The 27,163-nt window shown below is 47.0% G+C and overlaps 1 protein-coding gene and 1 long non-coding RNA gene across 5 annotated transcripts in view; one reads left to right on the top strand and one right to left on the bottom strand.

Moving 5' to 3' along the window:
* On the top strand, positions 1-26,852 carry LOC132598084 (uncharacterized). The gene is made up of 3 exons (XR_009565752.1): positions 1-220; positions 25,304-25,386; positions 26,438-26,852. It is a non-coding gene; the product is annotated as an uncharacterized lncRNA (long non-coding RNA).
* CMTM7 (CKLF like MARVEL transmembrane domain containing 7) overlaps positions 1-27,163 on the bottom strand; it is a 42,355-nt gene that overhangs the window by 1,021 nt on the left and 14,171 nt on the right. For 2 of the 4 annotated variants that reach the window (XM_030830047.3, XM_070046677.1), the window contains exons 2-4: positions 8,530-8,703; positions 3,740-3,838; positions 1,153-1,234 (exon numbers count right to left, since the gene is read on the bottom strand). In XM_030830047.3, the coding sequence (XP_030685907.1) occupies positions 1,153-1,234; positions 3,740-3,838; positions 8,530-8,703 (355 nt within the window). The remainder of the gene's footprint in view (positions 1-1,152; positions 1,235-3,739; positions 3,839-8,529; positions 8,704-27,163) is intronic. The other 2 variants (XM_060307574.2, XM_070046678.1) reach the window with 1 other exon arrangement.

Genomic DNA, 27,163 nt, shown 5'->3' on the forward strand with positions numbered 1-27,163 from the left:
TGCGCAGTCACCCCTGTATACCCTCCCGCCAGCCCTAAGCAACCACTACCCTACTCTCTGTCTCTGTGGATTTGTCTATTTTGGACATTCTTCCTAAATGGAATCCTACAATATGTGGTCTTTGGTGACTGGCTCCTTTCACCTAGCCTTCTGTTAGCTTTTTGCCAGTGGGACCATTAAAATTGAAGCGCTGCTGTTGGCAACCTCTCTGCTGGGCAAGGTAAGGTGCTTCGATATTTTAAATGTATTTTTAAAAAACAAAGAAAAAGAAGAAAGAAAGGAAGTGCTGGATCAAAGAAAGAAATAAATTAACCAAAATAGCTGGTTTGATTTTCAGCAACTCTATTTCTAGAAATTTATTCTAAAGATAAAATATATTAAGTATGTGTATAGGGATATATTTACAAGGATATTCATTACAGCACTGTTCAGTAGGAAAGAATTTTAAAAAAAAATAAAAAAAACAAGCATAATGCCCCCAAATAGGAGACAAGTAAACTACGGCACTGACATGCAATGGAGCCAGTGCAACACCGTGGAGCCACGAAGGATGCCAGAGAAGGACACCTAATGATGTGGGGAAAGTGCCTGACAGGAGGCTAGGTAGGAGCAGAAGAGAAGGTTACAAAATAATACATGAACTCTGATCCTTTAATAAATGCACAGGTGTTGGGACTTCCCTGGCGGTCCAGTGGTTAAGACTCCGTGCTTCCACTGCAGGGAGCATGGTTTCGCTCCCTGGTCGGGGAACTAAGATCCTGCCAGCCGCACGGGGCAGCCAAACAAACAAAACAAGCACATCTCTCTCTATATACATATACTCAGAGAGGAAATGCAGGAGGGAGAGACACCCAGCAGGTGCTATTTCTGGGTACTGTGATAATGGTTTTTATTTTTTTTAATTTCTTTTTCTTATTTCGATTTTCTAAATGTACTACATTTTATTTTTGTCATTAGGAAACTTATTTAAAGAAAACGCTTGGCCATCAGAGACGTAGATGTCAGGGTGCCCCTGGGCGCTGTGGAGACGAGACGGAGCAGAGGGTCCTCTGCAGCAGGGTGGTTCCCTACTGCCGAGCTCCAGAGCCTGTGTCCTCCCGTGCCTGAGCAGAGGGAACCTTCTTGGTCATCTGTTTTCAGACCAGAACTCACCTGTTGACTGGGTCACGCACGAGATCTTGTAGGACAGCCACACACTCGCCAGGCAGAGGAAGGTGGCCAGGAAGCCAAAGATCTGCACGGGAGAAAGGGGGCAGCAGGTGCCCAGGCCAAGGGCAGTCACTCGGGCAGTCACCCTTCATCACCCTGCTCATCCCTGGGCCTGTTTCCTACACCAGCTGTGGCTGGGAGGGAGCTCAGGGACTCAAGTGACCCGGCCACCTGTCCTCGCTCAGGTGTGGAGGTGACGCCCGGGCCCTGGCCGGGCCCACAGCTGGGACACAGTCAGGCCTCCGGTCGCCACCCCTCACCTCTTCTCTAGGCAGCTACCTGCCCACGCTCGGATTTATGTTTACAACCGAGCTGGGGCCAAGCCACCGGACTTTAATTATCCTGGGCTAATAAGACAGAAAAAGGAGGAACGGTACATTTTAATTTGGGTTTTTAACACATTAACGTTCAAATGGATTTTCTTGGTGTGGTAGCATCATCTGCACTTCATCCAGAAAGGCTTTCTGTCTGTCTGGCTTTACAGCTGTGTCGGAGCCAGAAGCTGAGGCCCCAATACCTAGTCTTAGGTTCGCATGTATTTAAGTAACATTAGGCTGAAGTAAGTTCAGGCAGCGCTCCTTTTCTTTCTGTGCTCAGCTGTGAGCACCTAGCCCAGAGCAGCCGCCTCATTTGTGATAAGGAAAGGGCCTCACGGTGGCTCATTAAATGATGGAGCAAGAAGCAGACAGGGACTCAGGTGTCTCTGCCTGGAACTTGGAAGCCGGCAGCCTCTCCTGACTTGTCAACAACACTGGCAGCTGCAGCAGCTAACACTGACTGAGCACTTACTTCGTACCAGGCAGTGTTCTAAGCCCTTTAAAGGAACCCGCATAGCTCTGCCAGGTGGGCATGGCTGTTACCTCCCCCCCCCTCATTTTTCAGCTCAAGAAACCAGGGACAGGAGGTCAACTCTTCAGCCCAGGAATGTGGAGCCAGCAAGGGCCAGACCAGAGATCTGAGCCCAGAGTCCACCTCTGCTTGCCTGTTGCCCAGGTGTCCTCGGGCCCTCCAAGTGCACGGCTGGGAGCTCCCTGAGGTCCAGCCCAGGAGCAGCCAGACCAAGCGCGGGCTCATCCAACCTAGCTGCTGGTTTCCACACATGGCTGCCCGTCACCCCACCCCCGACCATTGCCGTGCCTCCTTTTGTACCAATTGTCTGCACCACATAATCAGCCTGTTAGAGCCTGTCCTGGCCTCTCATTGTCTGTTCCGCACAATTAGCACATTATACGCCATCCCAGTCTCCAACTGTCCACACTGCATAACTGAACAGTTTATTATCAGGCTACACAATGCTCCTCTGGATGACAGTGCCTTGTGTGCTCATTGTTTCATGTGCCCTGGCCTCCTAAGCTAGATCACCACTTTCTCATCAGCAGGGACCATGTCTTTTCATTTCTCCTGGCCCCTCGCCCGGCCCATGCTTGGTCCTAGGCACAGAGATCGTGTACGACAAATGGGGTTTACTGGGATTCCAGGGCTAACATTGTCATGTGCCACCTCAATGAGGAAACCCAGTGGGAATCTCCCCGCGTGGTCCTGAAACACAGCGGGCGCCAAGCTCTTCTGTCCCCCCCTCCGCCAGCCTGCCTGCAGCTGGGCAGGGGGCAACCATTCCTCTTCTTGGAAACTGCCTGGGGAGGGGGGGAAGGTGCTTAGGGGGCAAGAGTGCTCAGGGGTTTGGCTGCCCCTCCGCGGTGACCTTCTGCCCCATGCAGACTCCACCCCTCCGTGGAATTCCAGGCACTCACCCACTCTTGGCCCAAAGTCCAGAGAATTTTGGTACCGTGCGGAAGTGAGTGACTATCACACAGAGAGCTTTTCTTAAAACTCATTTGAAAAGTGAGGCAAATCAGTTCTGGCCTACAGACTTCCAAACTGTAAACAATTAGCTAAATCAGAAATCAGATGACAGCAATCTATAGATCTTTTTACAATAATGTATATACACATATGTGTATCTGTGTAATAAATATATATAGCTCCCATAGCACTATGTTTTGTCCATTTCCATGCTACTTCTATTCATGTTAGCAGATGGGTCAATTTTCACCTATGAAAGGTATAGGAGTATTATTTCCTGGCCTGAATACTGTTAAAAGTTAGGAAGGGCAAAGCTAGGACTCACGGCAGATTATCACTAGCTGATCACAAAAATGTTCCCCTGGGCTGGAAAAAGGCCTCAGAACCTTTCCCTGAACAGGGCTGAGACAGCCATGAGCAAATTACCAGAGTGAACATGAGAATTAAAACCTACTTGCCCGTGATTTAAGGAGTGGCTGTAAGAGAAAGAGGCCTGGGCCGCTGGGGCCATTTGAGTTCGTAACAGCCCTGCCCATCCACCTTCTGACACCCTCCACCGTGGGCCCAAGTTTAAGGCTATTTGGAGACCACTGCTGGTGGATCAAGGTCCGGACTGATTCTGAGAAAGAAAGGCCCCAGAGAACAACCCCTCTGCTGCCCTGAGAGGAAGAAAATGAGCATTCGGAACAGGAATTCACTCCTGCCGCTTCCCGGAGAATGTCCTCACCGCTCCAGCCACCAGTCGGCTCTGGTTGTAACTCTTGGAAGCTGCCACGATGGACGCGATTAGGAGAAGCAGGGTACCGATTAAATAGTGCAGGAGTTCCTGGGGGCAAAAACAAAGCAGAGCAGTGGGTAGGGAGCTCCATTCCTGGTTCTCAGAGGCACCTGGGCGTTAGGAGAGATGAATGGAGGGGAGGGAGTGACACTTCCTCTTCTCCCTGTAACACCCCGGCAGGAGCAGCGAAGCTCACTAGCAACGAGAAAGGAGGGCCAGCCAGGATGAGGCCACACAAGACAGAAAAGACGCCAGGCAGGCAGGAAGAGAGGCGACAAAGAGAAAGGATGCTTCTCGGGTGAGGAGAGATGTCCCCTAAGGACCACTCCACTCCTGAGGTCAATCTGTCCACGGTACCTTGACCTCCGGCCAAAGCTACTAACAAGCAAATGAGCTGCTTCTAACTCCAAGGATGGAGAGTTTAAATGAAGCTCCAGCTCTGAGAAGCAAAGCCCCTTAAAAAGATGTGTGCCTTTGCTTCTGCTTCAGAGAAAGTTGGGGGCTAGCAATGTGCTGGTTTTGGTGGCTGCCTGGAGGGTCTCCCCATTCCGTGAACAAAAGTCCTCCCAGTTCTGTCCTCATTTTGTCTTCCCTCTTCTTTTCTGTTGGAAGTGTGCCCTCAGGCCAGACTGCTGAGGGGTCTGCAGGAAGGGCTGACTCTGCCTTTGCTTCCCTTGGGTCCACAGGGGCATCCATTTCTGCCCCATTCACTTTCCATGATAAAATGGGGTCTTTGCAGGCCCTGGATGAGGCGAGGCCTCTATCATTCGACAACAAAGGAATGCTTCGCCTCATCCTTTCCCCTCCCCACAAACGCCAGATCAGAGGAGAACTGGGGCTTAGGGCCACTGACAGTGGGGTACGCTCCCGAGAGAAATTTATAGCTGTTAAGGCTTATATAAAAAATGAAGAAAGGTTTCAAATTAACAACCTAACCTTTACCTTAAGACACTGGAAAAAGGAAAGCAAACTAAACCTAAAGCAAGAAGAAAGAAGGAAATAAAGATTGGAGCAGAAACGAATGATACAGAGAACGGAAGAAAAATAGAGGAAATGAATGAAATCAATAGCTGGTTCGTTGAAAAGGTCAACAGAATAGAGAAACCTTTAGCTAGACTGATCAAGAAAGAAAAAGAAAACATTCAAATGACCAGAATCAGAAATGAAAGACAGACGGGAATCCCCTGGTGATCCAGTGGTTAGGACTCAGTGCTTTCACTGCTGGGGCCTGGGTTCAATCCCTGGTCTCGAAACTAAGGTCCCACAAGCAAAGAGGTGTGGCCATAAATGAATAAATAAATAAATAAAAGCGGGGCCATCACTACTGGTGTTACAGAGATAAAAAGGATTTTAAAAGAATACTATGATCAATCATATGCCAATAAGTTAGATAACTTAGATGAAATGGAGATATTCCTAGAAAGACATGCTACTGAAAATGACTCAAGTAGGAATAATCTGAATAAAATTTATAGTAAGTAGAATTTGAATTAATAATAAAAACACTATCCACAAGAAAAGCTCAGGACCAGGTGGCTTCACTGCAGAATTCTACCAAACATTTAGAGAAGAATCAATTCCAACTCTTCCCAAACTCTTCTAAAGAACACAAGAGGAGGGAACACTTCCCAGTTCATTCTATGAGGGCAATATTACCCTAGTAACAAAACCAAAGACATCACAGGAAAACTAAAGACCAATAATATATCTTATGAATACAAACGCAAAAATCCTAGCAAACCAAATCCAGCTACACATAAACTGAATTATACACCACAGCCAATCAGAATTTGTCCCGGGAATGCAAAGTTAGTTACACATGTGAATATCAATGTAATATGCCATATTAATAGAATCCTGGAGGGAAAACCTACATGACTATCTCAATAGACAAAGAAAAAGCATTTGACAGATTCTAACACCCTTTCATGATGGAAACAACAAAGTAGGACTAGAAGGTAAGTTCTTCTATTTGATAAACCTCCTACAAAACCCCCACCTAACATCATATTTAATGATAAAAGATGAGTGCTTTCCTCCTAAAATCAGGAACAAGATAATGATATCTGCTCTTGCCACTTTAATGCAACATTCAACTAATTTCTTGCAATGAGCCAAGAAAATGAAGCAAAAAGCATCTAGATTGGAAAGGAATGTAAAACTGTCTCCATTCACAGATGGTATGCTCTTATAGATAGATTTGAAAATCCTAAGGAATCCACTAACAATCTATTAGATCTAATAAATGATTTCAACAAGATTGAGGCTACAAGATCAATATACAGAAATCAATTGTATTTCTATCCACTTGCAATGAACATTCCAAAAATGAAATTAATAATTACAGTTGAAATAGTATAAAAAGGATAAGATACTTAGGAACACACTAAACAAAAATAGTGTAAAACTCATACTCTGAAAACTACAAAACATTGTTGAAAGAATTTTTCTTTTTTTTTTTTTTTTGCGGTACGCGGGCCTCTCACTGTTGCGGCCTCTCCCGTTGCGGAGCACAGGCTCCGGACGCGCAGGCTCAGCGGCCATGGCTCACGGGCCCAGCCGCTCCGCGGCATGTGGGATCTTCCCGGACCGGGGCACGAACTCGCTTCCCCTGCATCGGCAGGCGGACTCTCAACCACTGCGCCACCAGGGAAGCCCAAGAAATTTTAAAAGATCTAAACAAATGGGAAAACCTCCCATGTTCATGGATCATGACTTAATATTGTTAAAATGGTAATACGCTCCAAACTTATCTACCGATTCAATGCGATTCGTATTAGAATCCCAGGTGACTTCTTTGTAGAAACTGAAAAGCTGATTCTAAAGTTCATATGGAATGGCAAAAATCCAAAACAATCCTGAAAAAAGAGGACAAATGGGAAGACTCACACTTCCTAATTTCAAAACTTACTGCAAATCCATAGTGATCAAGGTAGTATAATAAGATCAGTGCAACAGAGCTGAGAGTCCAGGAATAAATCCATGCGTTTATGGCCAACTAATTTTCAACAAGCTGCCAAGACCACTCAACGGGAGAAGGAACAGCCTTCCCAACAGATAACTGGGACAACAGGATATTCACACGCGAAAGAATGAAGCTGAATCCTTGCTTCATACTATACGCAAAAATTAACTCAAAATGGATCCAACACCTAAATGTAAGAGCTAAAAGTATGGAAGGCTTAAAAGAAAACACAGAGGTGAATCTTCATGATCTTGAATTGGCAATGGCTTTTTAGATATTATACCAAAACCATAAACAACAAAAGAAAAATATAAATTAGATTTCATCAAAATAAAAAACTTGTCCTTTAACAGATACTATCAAGAAAGTAAAGACAAAAAGAAAAGAAAAAGAAAAAATTATGGGAGAAAATATCTGATAAAGGACATTTAACTAGAATATACAAAGAACTCTTACAACTCACTAATAAAAAGACAACTTAATCAAAAAATTGGCAAAGGATCTGAAAAGACATTTCTCTAAAGAAAATATACAAATGGCCGAAAAGATGACTAACACCGTTAGTCATCAGAGAAATGCAAATCAAAACCACAAGCTGTAACTTCACACTCACTGGAATAAAATCTCAAAGTCAGAACTAACAAGTGTTGACAAGGATGTGGAAAAATTCGAACCTTTATACACCACTGCTAGGAATGTAATGTGGTACATCCACTTTGGAAAACAGTCTGGCAGTTCCTCAAACAATTAAACATAGTGACCATGTGACCCAGCAATTCTACTCTTAGGTATATTCCCAAGCAAAATGAAAATATGTCCACACACAAAATTTGTACACAAAATGTTCATAGCAACATGATTCATAATTGACAAAAGGTGGAAATTCATAATTGTCACATGTCCATCAATGATGAATGAATAAACAAAATGTGGTATATCCTTTCCATGGAATATTAGCTATAAAAAGAAATGAAGTACTGATATATGCTACAACACAGATCAACCATGATCTATGAAAGAAGCTCTAAATGAAAGAAGCTAGTCTACTACTAAATGAAAGAAGCTAGTCACAGAAGACCAAACATATGAGTCCATTTATATGATATGTCCAGAACAGGAAAAGTTACAGAGGCAGGAAGCCAATTAGTAGTTGCTCAGGGCTGGAGGTGATGAGGGATAGGAGGCAACAGCTAAAGGGTACAGAGTTTCTTTTTGAGGTGATGAAAACATTCTAAAAATAACTGAGGTAATGGTTACACAAGTCTGGGAATACACTAAAATTCATTGAATTGTACACTTCAATGGGTAATTGTATGACATGTGAACTATATATCAATAAAGCTGTTTTTAAAAAGAACATAGTGGGAAGAAAAAACCCTAGCAACTTCTGACATGTTTCCTCAGACTCTGCCAGTCCACTTTAGCTGACAAATCTTATCAATACTCACACAGTGTAAATACCCATTACCCCTATCAGCTTCTTCCTTCTATGTTCCTCCTCCAAGTCACACACACACACAGCCCATTTTCTGTCACTTGAGAAAACAAGCACTGAGGTGAGAGGCACAGCCTTCTTGTAGCTGGAAGGTGAGTTTTAGAAACCAGTGGGACATGAGGCATAGACGTGCACCCAACAGTGGGAAATTCAGAGCTGAAGCAGCCAAGGATGGTGCAGGAGGCGGGGTAGGCAGACAGGAAGGACTCCGTCAGGTCTCAGTGCCCAGCCTGCATCCTGACTCGTGCAAGCCGAGAGCAGGCCCGGCCACTCCCTTACCGACAGGGGCCAGCTGATACAGGTGAGCACGCGGTACAGGCGGAAGAGGTGGACCAGGTAGAAGGCGAGAATCATGATCAAGTTGCAAATGGTGACCACTTCAAAGTAGCTGTAGGCACTGTAGCTGGTCCACAGAGAGCTCCTCACGCAGATGAAGGCAATCAGCAGCGAGACCTGGGACGTGAACACAGAGACATCAGAGAAATGCCCACCCAAGATGGGCACCCAGGGAACGAACAACACAACAGAAACACAGACAACCACAGGGGACCGAGGAGCTGCCACAATCCAGGTTACCCCATCACAAACTGGCTAGAACAGTGCAATTTCCCACAGTACAAGCTTTTGAAACACAAGCCATTGTGAACGCTGAGGACGGCAGGGAGTGGTCTGTTCTCTCTGTTCTCTGAGGTCCATGTGCCGGCAGGATGCATGCTCAGGGAGAGGGCAGGAATTCTGGAAATAACCAGGCAGGACCACCTCCCTTATTTGCTGGACCTCCACTGAGTCAGCGTGATATTGAACCCCAGGTTTCCATGTTAGGTTGAACTGAAGGAAGTTGCCAATATTTGATTGTTTTTGACCCACCAAGATGTCAGTTCATACGTATAACCTACCAGCTGGCAGACAGTAAGTTACTGTCAACGAAAAATCAAATAACCAGCAAGCTAAGAAGAAAGAAAAGAGAATTGTATTCGCGCCAAACTGAGTACTATAACCTGGGAAACAAATTATCAGAAGCTCTGAGAACTGCTCCATTGATCAGGCGTTAGAAATGCAGTTTTATATATATTTTAAATAAATTTATTTATTTCTTTTTGGCTGCATTGGGTCTTCGTTGCTGCCCATGGGCTTTCTCTAGTTGTGGCGAGCGGGGGCTACTCTTCGTTGCAGTGCGTGGGCTTCTCACTGCGGTGGCTTCTCTTGTCGCGGAGCATGGGCTCTAGGCGTGCAGGCTCAGTAGTTGTGGCGCACGGGCTTGGTTGCTCCACAGCATGTGGGATCTTCCCGGACCAGGGCTCGAACCTGTGTCCCCTGCATTGGCAGGCGGATTCTTAACCACTGTGCCACCAGGAAAGTCCCAGTTTTATATATTTTTGAGACAAAGAAATTATGTATCATATTGACAGGTTAGCATTGTGTACACAGTTCCTCAAGTGTTTGTTTTTTTTTCAATTATGCATGTAGAGACAATCTTTTTAGTCAATGCAACCCCTTATAGAAGATGAAAAAAATATATTAATCATAGAATTACAATGCTGGCATGTGAAGAAAGGGGCCAGCTTTTTCTCAAAGGTTGATCTCATCCTCCTGCTTTGAGGAGGTCCGGTTAATGTGTAATGCAGATGCACACTGCCCATGGGGTAAGGCCTACCACAAAGGGGGCATGTCATTTGTTGTTGCTGTTTTCGTTTGTTTTTTTCTGTCTGTTTGTCCTGCCATAGAAAATTTACGATTTTCCTCGTCGTTACCACTTACTGATGCTTGATGTACATGATCTCCTTGAGACTCCCCACAACTCTGCCAGGTCAACAAGATCACCCCCATGCTCATAAGGGGAAATGGAGGCACACAAGCCTCCATAATCAGCTTAAGGCTACGTCCACGGTAAGCTGCGGAGGCACGATTTGAACCTTAGTCTATCTGATTCCAGGGATCGTGTTCCTCCACGTCAGATGCGCCATCAAATGTGTGGGAATCCTGGCTACAAGGTGGTGCTTGCTCCCCCCTGGGCCTGCGGTGAGAGCTTGCTAAGCATACTGTTACATGAATGAATGAGTGTGCAGAATTAATAAACTAATCACCTAGTAATGAACGAACGATCAGGTCAATTATTAGCAACATAAGAATACCATGGAAGGGCAGACTGGAAGAGGGGAGAGAAGATTCTGAGTTTCTGGGAAGGCCACTCACAGAGAACAAAGTCTTGTTCACCCCACACAGGGGATAAACCAATAACACACAGGTGTTAAACGTATGTAAAGTCTCAGGGTCTATTTTAAAAGCACAACTAATTTAGGACAAAGGTTAAATATTTCACACTGCCTCTTTCCTACAGAACACTGATTCTCCAAGGGTGTGTGTGTGTGATTTCGTGTCCTATGGGACATTTGGCAATGTCTGGAGACACTCCTGGTTGTCACAGTTGCAGGGGGGATGCTACCCACCCTCCACAATGCACAGGACAGGCCCCGTAAAACAGAACTATCTGGCCTCAAGTGTAGCCTTCAAACTACTGTCCTACTGTGGAGAAACCCCGCTGTAGAAAATTGAGTCTACAATGAGAATTAGATCACGAAATGCATCTAACGCTGGTTAAAGAGGCTAACGCTAAAAACTCTATTTTCCAAAGCCCCTCATTGCTAGCATTCTACCAAGGTCCTCGGGTACAGGGACACCAGCTAGCAAAGAACACTGAGCTTAAGCCTAAAGTGGGCGTGAAGAGTGTTCTGCTCAACAGATCAAAGCAGAAGACTGTGGCCCTGACACACAGGGACCCTCAACATTTGCGTATTTCCCTTTGCTAATGAGCAGCATGAGGATTTTCATTTTCTCAGTTCCTCTCCAGCCAGCCGGCCACAGTGATACAATGATTCACACCTTGAGGTTGTTTTAAAGCCTCAAAGGGAGGCTTTGCTTCACTCAGGAGTGAGCATGACGGTCAGAGCTCTGCTGCCCTATAAGCCCCCATTTCCAGGCCTCGTCTCTCTGGGGAGTCTGGGGGGTCTTCCCAGCCTTTCACTGACCCTCTCACACACACTGGGGCATTTTAATTCAAGGCCTGCCTTAAAATGCAAATAACCCAGGATTATGCAGTGGATTTCTAGGTGGAGAAGCTGTTTTGCACCTAATTCAAAGACTTAGAATAATTTTTATAAGTCTTCATCTGTGACAAAGTCTGCAGACACGTGGGTGAGAGTTTCCCCAACCAACGAAAGGGGCCCGGGCAGGTCTTCCCCTCCGAGCCCCGGGGCTGAGCGCCGTGCAGCAGGAAGTACATTATTGCTCTACCCCAAACTGTCTCAGACCTCTCTGGGAAATCTGACTGTGAAATAAGACTTCCTGAATTCTGACCCCTGGGTCTCAGGCCGCCTACCACGTGCTCTTCTCCAGCAGAGCCCAATTTTGGACAATCTCGTTTAGACAGCGGATGCTGTGTACTTGTGCACAGTACCAAAAGTGTCCCTTTTGCCGAAGCAGTCATTTATTACTACGTTAGCTAGCCAGCATCTTAGCTAGTGCACTTAAGAAAAAAAGAGAGACTTGATTGACTCTAAACTTTCCAAGAACTCCTCCAGGGCCAGTGGGTAACCTCTGCAAGTGCCCTGAATCCTCTAGATCAATACTCAGGGGGCAGCCAGGAAGGTGAAGCAGAAGAAAGAACAGACAATGGAGAGAAAAGGCCTGGGATGTGGGTGACTGCCCCGCCCCCTGCAACCAGCCCTCTCATGACCTCTTCTTCCCCCACCCGTTTTAAAAATTTGAAGTAGAGTTGATTTACAATATTGTGTTAGTTTCAGGTGTACAGCAAAATAATTCAGTTATGTGTGTGTGTGTGTGTGTGTGTGTGTGTGTGTATGTGTGTATACATATCTATATATCAGTTATACATATATGTTCTTTTTCAGATTCTTTTTCTATTATTCAATATTACAAGACATTGAATATAGTTCCCTGTGCTGTACAGTAGGACACTGTTGTTTATCTATTAGGACCTTTTCTTGTTCTCAGTGAGAAAAGCCTGAATTCAGAGAAACTGAAGTGAAGAAGGCTGGGAGGCTTTTGGAAGACACATACAGTTCTGTTTATTCATTTATTTTTTCTTAAAAATTTATTATTAGTTTTTGGCTGTGCTGGGTCTTCGTTGAGGTACTCAGGATCCTCGTTGCGGCATGTGGGATCTTTTAGTTGCGGCATGCAGATTTCTTAGTTGCAGCATGCATGCGGGATAGAAGTCGAGCCCCCTGCATTTGGGAGCATGGAGTCTTACCCACTGGACCACCAAGGAAGTTCTGGCTCTGTTTAGAGTAACGTCAATGTGATACCACCTAAAAGGACTCAATTGTTTCTCTGGGTGCTTCCTAGCTCCTCTCATAAAGGTCTGTTCTTTTTTTATTTATTATTATTATTATCTTATTTGGCCTCACTGCGCGGCCTGTAGGAGCTTAGTGCCCTGACCAGGGATCAAACCCATGCCCCCTGCAGTGGAAGTGAGGAGTCTTAACCACTGGACCATCAGGGAAGCCCCAGGTCTGTTCTTTTATAATGAACTGTCATGAAAGTTGAAGATAAGGTATCTAACATAAATGTCCAGGGGTTTAAAAGTCATGTTGCAAGAACCCTCAACTCAAAGCCGGGTCTCAGACACCCCGTGGCGCTGTCTACAGACACTGGCTTTCCCTCAGACTAGAAACCACTTCCTCTCCCTCAAACTGTGTCCTTTCTGACTCCATGCTATCAGAATTCTTACCAGAAAGAAGAGATAATTTTTGTGAAAGGAAGAGATAATTTTTGTGAAAGCAGCAGTGTGTTTCAATTTCACAGGAGACGAAGCACACTGAATGTTACCTGAAAGAGACGATCGACCCCTGAGAATTTTGGAACTAAAACAGGCTGGTCCCTAAGTCCACGGCCAGGTGCCAGGCAGCAGGCCTAGGCCTGGGTGGGTCTCCCTCAAGGAGGAAATGGAATTTTGAAGTCTAAGATGGACAAGTTCTGGAGAAGCCTCCAGAGGCAGTGCTCAGGAGATGACCTCTGGTGGTCTCAGGGTCCCGGCTGCCTGTGCCCAGGGACATTCCCTCGGCAGGCCTGTCCCCCGATGCCCTGCCACGTCTGGGGCACTGAGTGTGCCTGTGTCTGGCTGCAGATGGCACCAGACACCTTTGTTTGAGAGCCCAGGGCTGGATGCCAGCAGGTCACCCACCCCACCCTCTCGCAGCATTTTTATTCTGACCTTGGGATAATGTCTCAGTGAGAGAGACAGGCAGGAGGAGAGAAAGTAACTGATAAAAGGCAACATCAAAAGGCCTCAGACCAACTCTAAGAGGCTTTTCTGGAAAAGCCCAGGAGATGAAAGCCAAGCTTATTCAAAAAGTCAGAGATGTGGACGATGATGCAGGGCTGGGAAACTGCATTTGTAGATTCGAGCAGGCCCCTAGTGACTCTGCTTGGCAGCAGGCAGGCAGGCAGGAGACTCTGCAGTGTTCCAGCTGAGCTCTGCCCTGGGGCACGGGGAGTCGCACCTGTCTGCTGGTGAAGCCCCCTCTAGGGACCAGGAAATGGCCCCGTGCAATCTCATGAACAGCCACGTGCCACAGGATTATTCATTAGTTATTAAAATCCACTTATTTTGCTTTCTTGTATTACAAAGATCACGTCAAGTTGTAAAAAGCACCTTATGACACGTCTTGGAGCTCTTTAATGGCACATATATAGATCTACCCTTTCCTTTTAATCAGCTGCGGCTTCACTGGACTCAGGGTCTCTCAACCTTGGCACCACTGACACTGACCAGGAGGATGCACTGTCGTGGGGGGCTGCCCTGCAAAATGCCTAGCTGCCACCCGGTCTCTTGTTTCACATGTGGGTTTCCTTTCTGTCACACTGGCCCTCCTTGACTTGATGCTCCACAAAGGACAGCCCTTCGTGAGCACTTACTATACCCAAGCCCAGGGCTAAGTGCTCTACAATTTTTAACCAAGTTCATCCTCACACAGCAGTCCTAGAAGGTAAATACTACTGTCATCATTTCACAAGGAAAATGAGGCACAGAAAGGTTAACTGACTTGCTGAAAGTCACACAGCAGGGAAGTAGAGCCCGCTGGGCCCCCGGCATGCGACTGCATGTCCTTGCTCCCCACCATGCTGCTGCCCTGCCTACAGGACCTGTTTGTTTCTCTCCAGGACCGTTTCCTGGCTCTTGCCTCTGTTTTCAGCCAGGGGCTTGAACTCTCTGTCCAGTTCCCACTAGGGGCGGGCACGGAACAGCCTGTGGGACCCCGGATAAAAGAAGGGAATCCTACCCTGATTCAGAGTCCCACACACTCGGAGGCAGGGCTCTGGGGCTCCAACTCAGAAAGGTGGGCCCGTTAAAAATGGCGGTCATGTCAAGTGTCCTGCTCAAACAATAGGGTTACTCTAATTACATAATCAATACTTATTCAGTAGAGAAAATTAATTCATACAGGTGTCTATTTAAGAAAACAAAAATCACCAATAATCCCACTTCTCAGAGATAACCACCACCCCTGGTATTTCGGGGTACTTCTTTCCACATATGGATGTTATGAGCACATATGTATTATTTTTCCTTTTTGAAGATTGGATTACATGCTATATACAGTTTTATACTCTGCTTTGTAAAAAGATTAAGTATTTTATCATCTGTAGTCTCTCCTCACTCGGTTATTCTGCTTTAGAGCCGCAGCAAGCTGTGTATTTCACCTGTTTATTTTTGTTGTCACCTCCTGAACATGAGCCCCCGATGATGGGGGCTTTGCTCTGTTTTGCTCACTGTTGTTGCCCCAGAGCCAGGAACCCTGAATGGTGCGTGGGTTCTCCATAGTTATTTGTGGCTGGAATGAATGAATATAGTTTACGGTGCACCCCTGAGGCCTTCCACGTTCCAGGCACTGGGCAAGGCCACGCTCCTGCTGCCTCGTGCTGAGAGGGGGATAGAGAAAGGAAAAAGCATCGCCCTGGACGGGCCCTACCTTTTACGCGCGGGAGGAGACCAGTACGTTTGCGGTTCTCCTGTGCATCTGAAACAACTGCGAGCTTTAACCCCAGAAGCAAGGGGTCACCAGGGAAGCTGTGCAAAATACACATGCACACGTTCAGGTGTGGATCAGGCCAGAGTGACGCTTTGACAAGCTGGCCACCCCAGCCGAGGCCACCGCTGGCCACTGTGTTCCTCATTGGAGATGGGTCAGCTGTGGGCACACGGGCAGGGCCCAGAGCGAATTCCCTGCTGTACTCCCAGGGCCCAGCACAGAGGAGGCCTTCAGTGCCGTGTGCAGAACTGCATTTGGGGTGAAACTGGATTCTCACCGGGACCCCGTAGTAAACATGGCCTGTGGGCGGACTGCAGCCTCTGCTCCGCAATCACGTCCCCTTGGCTCTCAGGTTACAGGAGGCAGCACTGGATGCAGGGGTTTGCTTTGGGGGCACAAGCAGGAGGGGGGCTGCCTTAGCAGGGGCCAGCACAACTAGCAGATGGAGTGCCCAGCAATTGAGACACACCCTGAGATATTTATGGATGAGCCAAAACATAGTATAGGAGCTGCTTCACAATAATATGGGAGCAAGTGGGCATGAGGGGTCTCTGGGGGATGATGGAAATGTTCTAAAATTGGATTACGGTGATGGCTGCACAACCCTGTCAGTTTACTCAAAATCACTTAATAGTACGCTTAAAACGAGTAGCTTTTACAATATGTACATTATGCCTCAATAAAGCTGTTAAAAATAATATGGAAAGAGTAAGGGGATGAGGATGTATTTCAAGGAGGACTGGGCATGAACTGGTGACTGTTACAGCAGGTGATGAAGGTGACAGTACACCCTCTAAGGATGCTATGAGGATTAACTTCAGTTAACACATGGAAAGTCCTGGTGCTTCACCCCAAATAAGTATGCAATGAACCGTGAAATAATATTAACAGTGAACTAACATGTGAGGGTTAATATTGAGCATGGGGGACTTCCCTGGTGGCGCAGTGGTTAAGAATATGCCTGCCAATGCAGGGGACACGGGTTCGAGCCCGGCTCCGGGAAGATCCCACATGCCGCAGAGCAACTAAGCCCGTGCATCACAATTACTGAGCCTGTGAGCCACAACTACTGAGCCTGTGAGCCACAACTACTGAAGCCCGCGCGCCTAGAGCCCGTGCTCCGCAACAGGAGAAGCCACCGCAATGAGAAGCCCACGCACCGCAACGAAGACCCGACGTAGCCAAAAATTAATTAATTTAAAAAAAAACAAACTGAGCATGGGCTTGGGAGGCACTGCTGGGCTCAACACCAAATCGTCAAATATCTTTTAAAATGCGTATTCTTTGACCCAGTAATGCCATCTCTAGTAAATTATCCTATTGAAACAGTGGTGGGTTTTTTTTTTGTTTGTCTTCTAGTCTTGCAGAATCTTAGTTCCCCAACCAGGGACTGAACCCGGGCCTCGGCAGTGAAAGCGCTGAGTCCTTACCATTGCACCGCCAGGGAATTCCCCAGTGGTGGGTTTTCAATTGAGGAAACACAATATTAATTTAGGACAGGGGGAAACATAGAAAATACATTAAATGCTCTTTTTTAAGATTCTAAGATCAGGATAAAATCAGATGATGAGACCCCTGTGTGCAGCCAGGGTCCGACTCAGTAGGAGCCAGTGTTTCCCAGAGGTTCCCTGATGAATAATAAAAATAAAATAAAAGAGGGTGACTGACAAGAATCTTCTCCAGGACAGGGGGAGCAGGGGCAGGGTCCACAGCCCTTGCTGGGACATGAGCTTTTTACAAAGTGCTGAAATAATGATGATTATTCTCACGAATGGCTACTACTCATTAGGTACCTCCCACGTGCCCGGCACAGGGTTGTGCTATTATGACTCCCCTTCTACAGATGAGGAAACAGATGTGGAGAGGTGCCTGCCCCGGGCCATAGAGCTATTTGCACAGAGATGGGATTCAGTCTTTTCCATCTGGTTCCCAAATGCGGTTCTTAACCACAGTACCCTGCTTCCTGCCTCTTCTATGTGTTTTTTTTCCCCCAAGCTGTGGGACTGGGCAGATGACTTCATCAGCAAAGCTTTAACTGTAAAGCTTTCCCTGAAGACTCAACGGGCTGTGGTAGGAGACGGGACCGGACCGGACCGGGCTGCACAAGAAGCTTAAACTCTCTACAACCAGATATTCTGATTCCTTCGGCCTCAGCAGTGCCGGGTAAAGGGAACATCCGACCCCCCGTTAGCACACTGTGGCTGACTATGTTTTCCAAAAACGGCCACAGCAACATTTCCAGGCTCCTGTGCTCTTCCAGAACCTTGCTGCTCCCCACCAAGAAGCAGAATCCAACCGCTCCCCTTGAATCTGGGCAGCCTTGGCACCGCCTGGCATGTGGTGGGATTGACAGGGCAGGCCTCCCACGGCTGGGTTAGGGGCCCCGACATAGCTTCCCTGTGGCCCCCCCATATGCAGACGCATCCCTGGAACTCTCCCACCAGAGGTCACTTGGTGAGGTCACGGGTGGGCGTCTGGCCAAAACCCTAGCTAAGGGCTGGTCACCAGCCAGTGTCAACCACCACACGTGAGAAAGCTAGTCTTCAAGTCATTCCAGCCCCAGCTCTCGAGGTCTCCCAGATGCAGCCCAGTCATCCTGGAGCAAAGACAAGCCCTGTTCACTGCATCCTGCCCAAGCTCCTGACCCACAGACTCTGTGAGCGTAGTAAGTGGCTGTTTTACAGCTACTAACCTTGGGCGTGATTTGCTGTGCAAGCACAGCAGCTGGAGCAGGCGCTTAAACAAAAAAAAAGGTCCCGCTTGGTCTGTTTTGAAAGTTGCATATGCATTGTTCTGGGTTTCGTGTTTTGATTCTTTGCAAGGGGAAGTTGAGGTCCGCTCAGAGGGCAGTGGTGTGCCCAGGTGAGAGATCACATCTGCGTCTCGCACCTGGCACTCTGGCTTAGACACGTCCCCTCTGTGGAGATGCTCTTGGGGCAGCTCAGCTGGAAGGCAGCTGTCGCTTCCGAGAACGTTGTCACTGACTATTACATAACGAAGCCGCTGTAAAGAGGACGGCAGAGGATGGCTCGATAGATCCCCACCGCCATCCCACATCGCATCTGAGAGGATGCTTGTCCTGGATCGTCCTCGACGAGAGGCTCTGATGGGGCAAAAACTGCTGGGCCTGGAGGCTCCGGGTTCGATTGAGAAAAATGAAAAATACCAGTGACAGTCAGAGGCTACATCCTCGAGCTCTCGGTCTGGGCTTCCCTGCAGCTGTGGCATCTAAGAGGGAAAAGCAGGAGCCCAGGACAGCTGCCTTAGCATCCTCTCGGCCCACCCCGAGTGGCTCAGCTGGTGAGAACCACTTATTTATGCTTCCTGGTAAGATTTCACTTGAAAAGAAGATCCTCCTACCAAATACATCTACGTATTGATTTTCTTTAAATTCAGGGCGGCAACTGTCTACACAGTGCTGAGCACAGGCAGCTCCTTAAGTCTGGGGAGCGGGTACTGCCCACCATGAGCTCTGTGACAACGCCACCTCCCACCATGTCACGAGACTCAAGCTGCTAGGCTCCCAGAGGGTGACAGACACGTGGATAGTGCTGAACCCAGCTCAGATCAGACTAGAAACTAACCTCGAGACATGGAAGCCAGCCCGGGTCATGATTAGCAGGGTCAATCCCAGCTGACCTCCGTCATGTGAGCAACAAACACTCATTGTTGATGCCACCAAGATTTTATGACTGTTTGTCATGCAGCAAAAGCTAACCGATGCATCTGTTTTCAGAATTTCCCTGGTTTCCCATTCAGGCAACCCCCGTTTTTAAAGTGGAAAGAAGAATAAATTATTTTTTCAGTGATTATTTATTGAGTCCTAACCATGTTCCCAGCCCTGCTGAGGGACACAAGGCTACACTGGTTTCCACTTTGCCAAAGACAATCCTACGGAAACCTTGATGCAGAAGAAAGGGTTATGCCACTCAGTACTTTGGCCAGATCCTGGGGAAGTAAATATTTGAAGAAGCTGTGCGGCCGGCCCCAGCAGGAGGCCTGGTATCCAGCCCTGGGCACGTGCCAGAAGTAAGCGCCTGCTGAATTTGAGAATGTGGGTGTGGGACACCTTGATTAAAAACCCAGGCAGCATGATGCCAAATCAGTGCCAGCCTGGGGGAAAAAGAAATTAGCCTGGGCTAAAAAATGACAAAGCAGGTACCTAAGCACCATTAAAGGATTGTAAGCATGTGTCACTGATGGAAAACCACACTGGTTAAGGATGCATGATTGTCGTCTGGTATCCTGTGAGGAGTGGAGAAGGACGCCTGAGTGTTGGCCAAAGGCCACCTCCAATCAGAACGAGTGAGGCTGAAGGAGAACAGTAAAGAACGGCCAGCAACCATGATAGGTCAAATAGTCACTTAACAAACACAATTACTAATGAGCCAGTTAACCTCGCTGGGCCTCAGTTTCCTCATCTTTAAAATGGGGATAGGGTTTCCCTGGTGGTGCAGTGGTTAAGAATCTGCCTGCCAATGCAGGGGACATGGGTTCGAGCCCCGGTCTGGGAAGATCCCACATGCCGCAGAGCGACTAAGCCTGTGCGCCGTGACTACTGAGCCTGCACTCTAGAGCCCGCAAGCCACACCTACTGAGTCTGCGTGCCACAACTACTGAAGCTTGTGCGCCTAGAGCCCTGCTCTGCAACAAGCCACTGCAATGAGAAGCCCGCGCACCACAAGAAAGAGTAGCCCCCGCTCACCCAACCAGAGAAAGCCTGCGCGCAGCAATGAAGACCCAACGCAGCCAAAAATAAATAAATTAATTAATTTTTAAAAAGTCCTTGCAGAGGTATTTTGGGAAGAATAAACAGGATGATGTTTAAGAAGCTCTTAGCACAGAGCAGCACTTAAATGGTGGTTCATCTAAGTGCAGCCAGTTGTCACCAGGAGATGAGCACAACGTAAGGACAGTTTAGACATCCATGCTGTCCAAAGGGCGAGGAGCCTCAGACCCAGACACAGGTACCTAAAAAGAAAATAGGGGACGAATGCCATCAGGGAGGTACCATTTGTGAGGAAGGATGCTGGAGGAGAGGAAGGCCAGGGACGTCCTCTGTGAAGAACGGGTGTGGCCCAGCGTGGACCCACGGGAGGCAGGATCTGAACACACAGGGAAGGGAAAAGGAGGCTTCCAGCTGAGGGAACCTGGTGGGAAGGCGTAGGGTGGAAAAGCACGGGGCGTATTTGGGGACAGGTGAGTTGTTCTCCATTGTAAGCAAACCGCACATGTGCGCGACGGGAGCAAAGCTGGCAGGGGCGTGGGGGGCGTCTGATTCCAAGCTGAGGAAGTAGATATTCCGGGCAGGCAATGGGGAGCCAGTGAAGGTTACTGAGCAGGGAAGAACCACAACAGAACTGCAGGCTTGGAAAACGAATCTAGTGGAGCTGGGGGAGGAGGGGTGCGGGGTCAGTTAGGAGGAGGCTGTCCATCCTTGCAGGGGACAAGGAGCGGAAGCAGACACTCAGCCAGAGGAGTGGGCAGGGAAGGTGGGTGGCAGGGGGACGGCAGGCGGCACAGATGTTCCGGGGACCCTTGGGGGTGGCGTGGGGAGCAGCCCCCGCATCACAGCAGGCGGAGGCCAACAGGAAACTCCCCCTGCGAGCCCATTCGGGAGGGGGCTGCCTCGGATTCCTGACTGCTGACCACAGGCTCCAAATGAGCCGGCAGTCCCATCTGTCCAGACCTTGGCACAAAGCCACTCATGAAAGAAAAATGTGCCAGGCTCCCCCTCCTGCGGGCCACCAGTGCCCCCTCTCTTGCTCTCTGGTCCAATTCTAGAGAACAACTCCCCAGAGAGGACAAGACCATGGGGCTGGCATGGACACCTCGCCCCTGTCTTCTTCCCTCTCCAGCCACCATGTCCTCGGTTCAAGGGCACAGTTACTGTGACCTGCGCCCCTAGCTTCAGTGACATCACTCCCAAAAGCAGGCCCTTCTCTGATGCCTCGCTCTCCTTTGCTCTCTCACTTTCGAGTCACCTGTGTGCCCGGTGAAAACAAAGACTTTCCTTCAGAAAGTTCCCCACCCCCTTGACCTTCACTTACAAAATAACGGGTAAGGCTAGAACGTGGCCCCTCCCTACACTTCCCCTCACCAGGCCTGCAGGGTCACCCTGAGCCTCCTGGCTGCTGTAAAACCTGCCTGGTGGTAAGACACAGGGCCTTTCGGTCCCCACGGAGCAGCCCTGCCTCTGCCCTGGTCTAGATGCCTGTGGAGGAAGCAGGAAGGACAGAGACACGGACATAAAGTTCATCCTAAACAAAGCCCCCTCTCGTGCACCTGCTAAGAGGGAACCAGACCACTCAGATAAATGCAGCACAAATACACTGTCCCCAGGGCTGCACTGGGGCCGGGCACAGAGCAGGACCTCAGTAAGGTGAGACAAGTCACCTTGGATCTGGAATCAAATGCTGCTTTTTACATCCTGTTTCTGAATTGAGTTTCACTACGTTATGCTGTTCTAACACGTGGGCAGAAGTGAGACACAGCTAAAGCCCAAAAGAGCAGCAACCACAGGAAGAGGAATGAGAGACAAGGATTCAGAACAACCCGCGCTGGCTTATCAGTATGTGAATGTCTCAAAGAGAAGGTCTGGAAGTGGGCTGGGTCATTAGTAAGCTGCTGGATCAACTCTTTCCAGGCTATCAAAACCCTCAACAAAATATTGGCATATTGAATCCAACAATCTATAAAAAAACATAAATGCTCAAGAATTAACTAAAGTTTGTCCCAGGAATGCATGGCTGGTTCAACATTTGAAAATCAATGTATGTACCGTATTAACAGACAGAAGAAGAAAACCCAAATACTCACATCAACTGATACAGAAAAAGCATTTGACAAAATTCAATATCCATTTATGATACAAGCTTTCAGCAAACTAGGATAGCAGGGAACTTCCTTAACCTGATAAAAGGCATCTACGAAATAATCTAAAGCTAACAATGTACTTAGTAATGAGAGGCTGCATGTTTCCCCCTAAAATAGGGAACAAGGATGTCCTCTCTCACCACGCTTATTCAACGTATTTCCCAAGGTTGCAGTAAGAAAAGGAAATAAAAGGCATGTAGATTGAAAAGGAAGAAACAAAACTTCTTTATTTGTAAACAACATGATTATTTATGTGGAAAGTGCCAACAGAATCTACAGAAAAGGATTCTAGAACTAATAAATGGGTTTAGCAATGTCACAGGTTTCAAGATCAATACCACAATCAACTGAACCTGCAGATCTAATTGCCAACTGGTAAGAAATACTGGGGACTGAAGAACTGGTTAAGGACACTGCAGGGACGCACTCAGACGCATCTACTCAATGGGAGTGAACCACAGGAATGAATGAACAGCTTTATTCAAGAAATAAATTGTAATGAAAAAGAAGGAAGAGGAGGAAGCCGTAGATTAAAAGAGACTTGAGAGACACATGAACAAAATACAGTGTGTGGTTTTTATCTGGATCCTGATTTGAACAAACCAACTGTTTAGACACATACACATACAACTGGGGAAACCTTAACAGACTGGATATTTGATATGGCTTGTCTTTTAAGCTATGACAACAGTAATATAACAATATAATATAGTAATAGTGGTCTCTATTAAAAAGTATACATACTGAAATATGGAATCTAGGATTTGCTTCAAGACAATCCATGGGGTAGATGGGAGACAGACATAAAACAAGATTGACGGTGTGTTGATAATTGTTTTAGTTGGATGATGGATGCAGGGTCATTATAATATTCTCAATATTTTTATGTTGAAAATTCCCCATTATAAAAACTTTAGACTTTCAATGAAAGACCCAGATGAAACAGGTAAATTAACACCCTCACTGCTTGATTAATTCTCCCAGCAATTTTGATGAGGCAGTTGACAAGGGGGAGTTGATGGGGAAGCTGACAAGGGGGAGTTGATGGGGAAGCTGTCAAAGCCTAACAGAACCATGGCAAACTGATTTCTATGGCTGACAGCGCTTCCATACCTCACCACTACCAAAACGCCCATTCTGTGAACCAACCAAGAATTCTTCCAAACTCTACGCCTTTGCACAGGCCGTTCCCTCCTCCAGAACGCTCTTCCCGCCTTTACCTCCTGCCTCGCCATCATCCCACGCTCAGGTCTCAGCCTGGAGGCGCCTTTGCCGGCAAGGTCTGAGCACAGGCTGGGAGGACCCAGAGCACCCTATGCCCCCTCCTGCAAAACCCTGGGTCCCTATGCTAATCACACTTCAAGGATTCAAAGACACCCCGTCTTTTCACACCATCCTTTCCCTCCAGCCGGAGGCGGAGCTACGCCCGCTGCTGGCCAGCCCAGACAGCACCTGTGGAGCAGTTGCCATTGCCTGCCACGTGCCAGCATCAAAACTTGCGAATGGATGTCAGCACGTGGAAGAAAATCCCAGAGGCCAGAGCAGAGCACTCTTCGAAGCCCTGGGAACCAGAGGTTGTGGCGCTGAGATGGTGAAACAGGCACATTTAGCATCATTTCCAGAAGCAGGAGTCAAAAGCCAGCTTACGAGCCCAGCACCAGTAGCTTTTAGTTCTTTCATGGATTCTTCTAAAGAATGCTGCACTGCTCACACTTTGTATGGCACAGAGGACCCGAGTATGCAAAGATATTTAAAAAGGATTTCTTTAAAAAGAGTCCTTAAAAAAAAAAGAAAGAAATTTAGAAGGGGGCCACTTTAGGAATATCTTAACCAATTTATTTTCCTTCATCAAGTTTCCTTTTTATGTATTCACAAGAATATATAAAATCTCCATTTAGTTAAGTCTAAAGGAACTCTTTCAAGGAGCATAAAATAAAATTTCTAAATGATAAGAGATTTGCATCCTCATATAGTTAACATTGGCTTCCTTTCCTAGCAGTGCCTAAAACAATGTGGCCTTGGAGGTGATGAAACACAACACCTGTATAGTGTCCAGATCTTCTGCCCAAGGGGAAAGGTCTGATCAGCCTTGTTCACCGCTGTCCCCCTCAACATCTGGCACAGGGCTGGGACAGAGGAAGCATCAAATAAATATCTGGTGCAGTGACCTGAATCAGAGCCTCTGCCCGACAAAGAGCCACGACTAGGACCACACGAAGGTTTATCACTCGAGCCAGAACTAGAAATCCGAAAGTGAGCTGGCTGCGTCAGGTCTTCTATTCTCTCAGCCTTTAATCCACTACAGCGATGCCATTGTTCAGTGTTTGCTGGTGTTGCTTTACATTAGGAGCCCCGTCCTGACAGCCTGACAAACCAGCAGACACTTCTCTCATCCCTCAGCTCATCTCTGCTTGCTTTGGCGTTGGAACCCCGTTTTGCGCGTGTAAGTCAGTGGAAAGCTGTTGACCCAATTAAATAAAATTGAGCATCCAGCTTCTCCCCGCAGGCTCCTGCCTCCTGGCCTGCAGGCCTGAAGCGACTGCCCCGGATCCTTCCACAGCTGGGCCACTCCCCTCTCCCTCATTATCCCTATTAATGACCATGATTAATAATTATCATTACTGGGTCTTCTGAGGAGGTCCACGTCTCTCAAGCACTTCACCCAAGCTGACTTTACTGAAAGGACTGCTGTTACCAGAGGCTTTGGCAAAGAAAATCTTTCATTTCATTCAAAAAAAAAAAAAAAAAAAAAAGATTCTGCATGGACATAGAGAACAGACTGGTGGTTGCCAAGGGGGAGGGGGTCGGGGGGGAAGGATGGAGAGGGAGGCTGGGGTTAGCAGATGCAAACTATTATACACAGAATGGATAAACAACAAGGTCCTACCGTATAGCACAGGGAACTATATTCAGTATCCTGTGATAAACCATAATGGAAAAGAATATTTTTTAAAAAGAACGTGTATATATATATGTATAATTGAATCATTCTGCTGTACAGCACTAATTAACACAACACTGTAAATCAACCATATTCAATAAAAAATAAATTTTAAAAAAAGCAAAAACAAACAAACAAAAACGACAACAAGAAAAAAAGATCCTGAGTGCTTTCTAAATTCCAGGCACCCTGTGGTGAACCCAGACAAGGACGGTCACTGCCCCTACGCAGGTTCAGGTCCTGGTAGAGAAGACCCACCACCAACAGGTAATGAAGGTGTGAGCAAGGGGATTTCAGCTAAAGAGGTGCTGGGAAGAAAGCAGAACTGGGCAACAGAACAGGGTGATGGGGGGGTGGCTGGGTGGAGTTGTGGGGGACTACTTTAGATGGGGGGGTCCTTCAGAGGCAGAACGGGGAAGCAGGCAGTCTCTAGACCTGGGATTGTTTCTGTTTCCTTATCTTTAAATAGGAAAAAAAGGCGAAAACCACACGGTCCAGTGGTTAGGACCCAGCGCTTTCACTGCCGAGGGCCCAGGTTTGATCTCTGGTCGGGGAACAAAGATCCTGTAAGCCGTGTGGCGTGGCCCAAAAAAACAAAACAAAACCATAAATATGAAAAATACGGCCTTGGAGTCCTCTGCACACAGCTGACAGAAAAAAAGAGTAGAGAATCCTGCCTCTTAAAAGCCTCAAACAGGAAGCGACAAATAACACTTCTGCGCTCATTCCATGGGTGGGAACTAGCTGCATGGCTGCACAGCTGTCCACCAGAAACAAGCCTGCACCCTGGGAGAGGGAGCACAGGTTTTTGGTCAACAGCTAAATACTTCAGCTGAACTCTGTATCTGATGGCATAAATTACCGTGAACTAGGGTGCATGGCAAAAAAAAAAAAAAAAAAGAAAGGAAAATAACAGTAACTAAATGATAGAGGCTGTTGTGAGGAATCCCCCAAGCAATTTTAGCCGTTGTCCCAAGGATATTACCTTTTTTTTTTTTTTTTTTCGGCCAAGCCATGAGGCATGCAGGATCTTAGTTTCCCGACCAGGGATCGAACCTGTGCCCCCTGAAGTGGAAGCGTGGAATCTTAACCACTAGACTGCCAGGGAAGTCCCCTAAGAATGTTACCTTTGAGCTAAGCCATTTTTGTTTTTTCTTTTTATTAACAGGACATGCAGTTAAGCTCAACTTGAGCTATTACCTCCAGATAGGAAGTCTGCAAAAGGGACTTTTGTGAAAACAAAAGCACTAAAAGGGAGATAAGTCACCATGATCCAAACACTTTTCTTTCCTTTCTTTCTCTTTTCCCTCTGTTGTAGCCACAAAACACGGAGAATCAGAGGGTCCCTCCAAACCAACTTCAATATCCAATGCTGGGGCTGCTCTGTCCTGGACTCTTCACAAATGTCAAAGTCACGAAAGATAAGAGAGACCATTCCAGGTTGAAGAGATTACAGAGACACAACCACCGAAGGCAACATTAGACCAGAAAAAGGACGTTAGTGGGTCAACTGGTGAAACCCGAATAAGGCTGATAGATTAGACACGACAGCACTGGTGTCACTGATCTCCAGATGGAGGGAGCCATAATGCAGTTTGTAAGGGAAGGTCCTTCTTAGGAAATGCTCACTGAAGCACTGGGGACAAAAGGGCATCATGTCTGCAACTTACTCTCAAAGGGTCCAGAGAAAAGTAATAACGTGTATATAAATTAAAAATGATTAAACAAATGTGGCAAAATGTTAACGACCGGAGAACCTGAGGGAAGGGTATGTGGGGAGTTCCTTGTGCTGTTCCTGCAAAGTTTCTGTATATCTGGAATTGTTTATAAATAAAAAGTTACAAAAGTATATATAGTTTAGAGACAAATCATTGGGCACTTCAACAAACATTTAAAACAGCAACTATTTCACAAGCAGTAAATTAAGCAGGGTTCACTCGACCATTTTAAGATGTATTTGAGCTCCAGTCTCTTATCTGTGAAGATTCTACTAGAATGCGGTAAAATTTATTTGGCATTCTAACAGTTTGCGGGAATTGGGGAC

Source organism: Globicephala melas, chromosome 11, assembly GCF_963455315.2.
Source record: "Globicephala melas chromosome 11, mGloMel1.2, whole genome shotgun sequence".
Lineage (NCBI taxonomy): Eukaryota > Metazoa > Chordata > Mammalia > Artiodactyla > Delphinidae > Globicephala > Globicephala melas.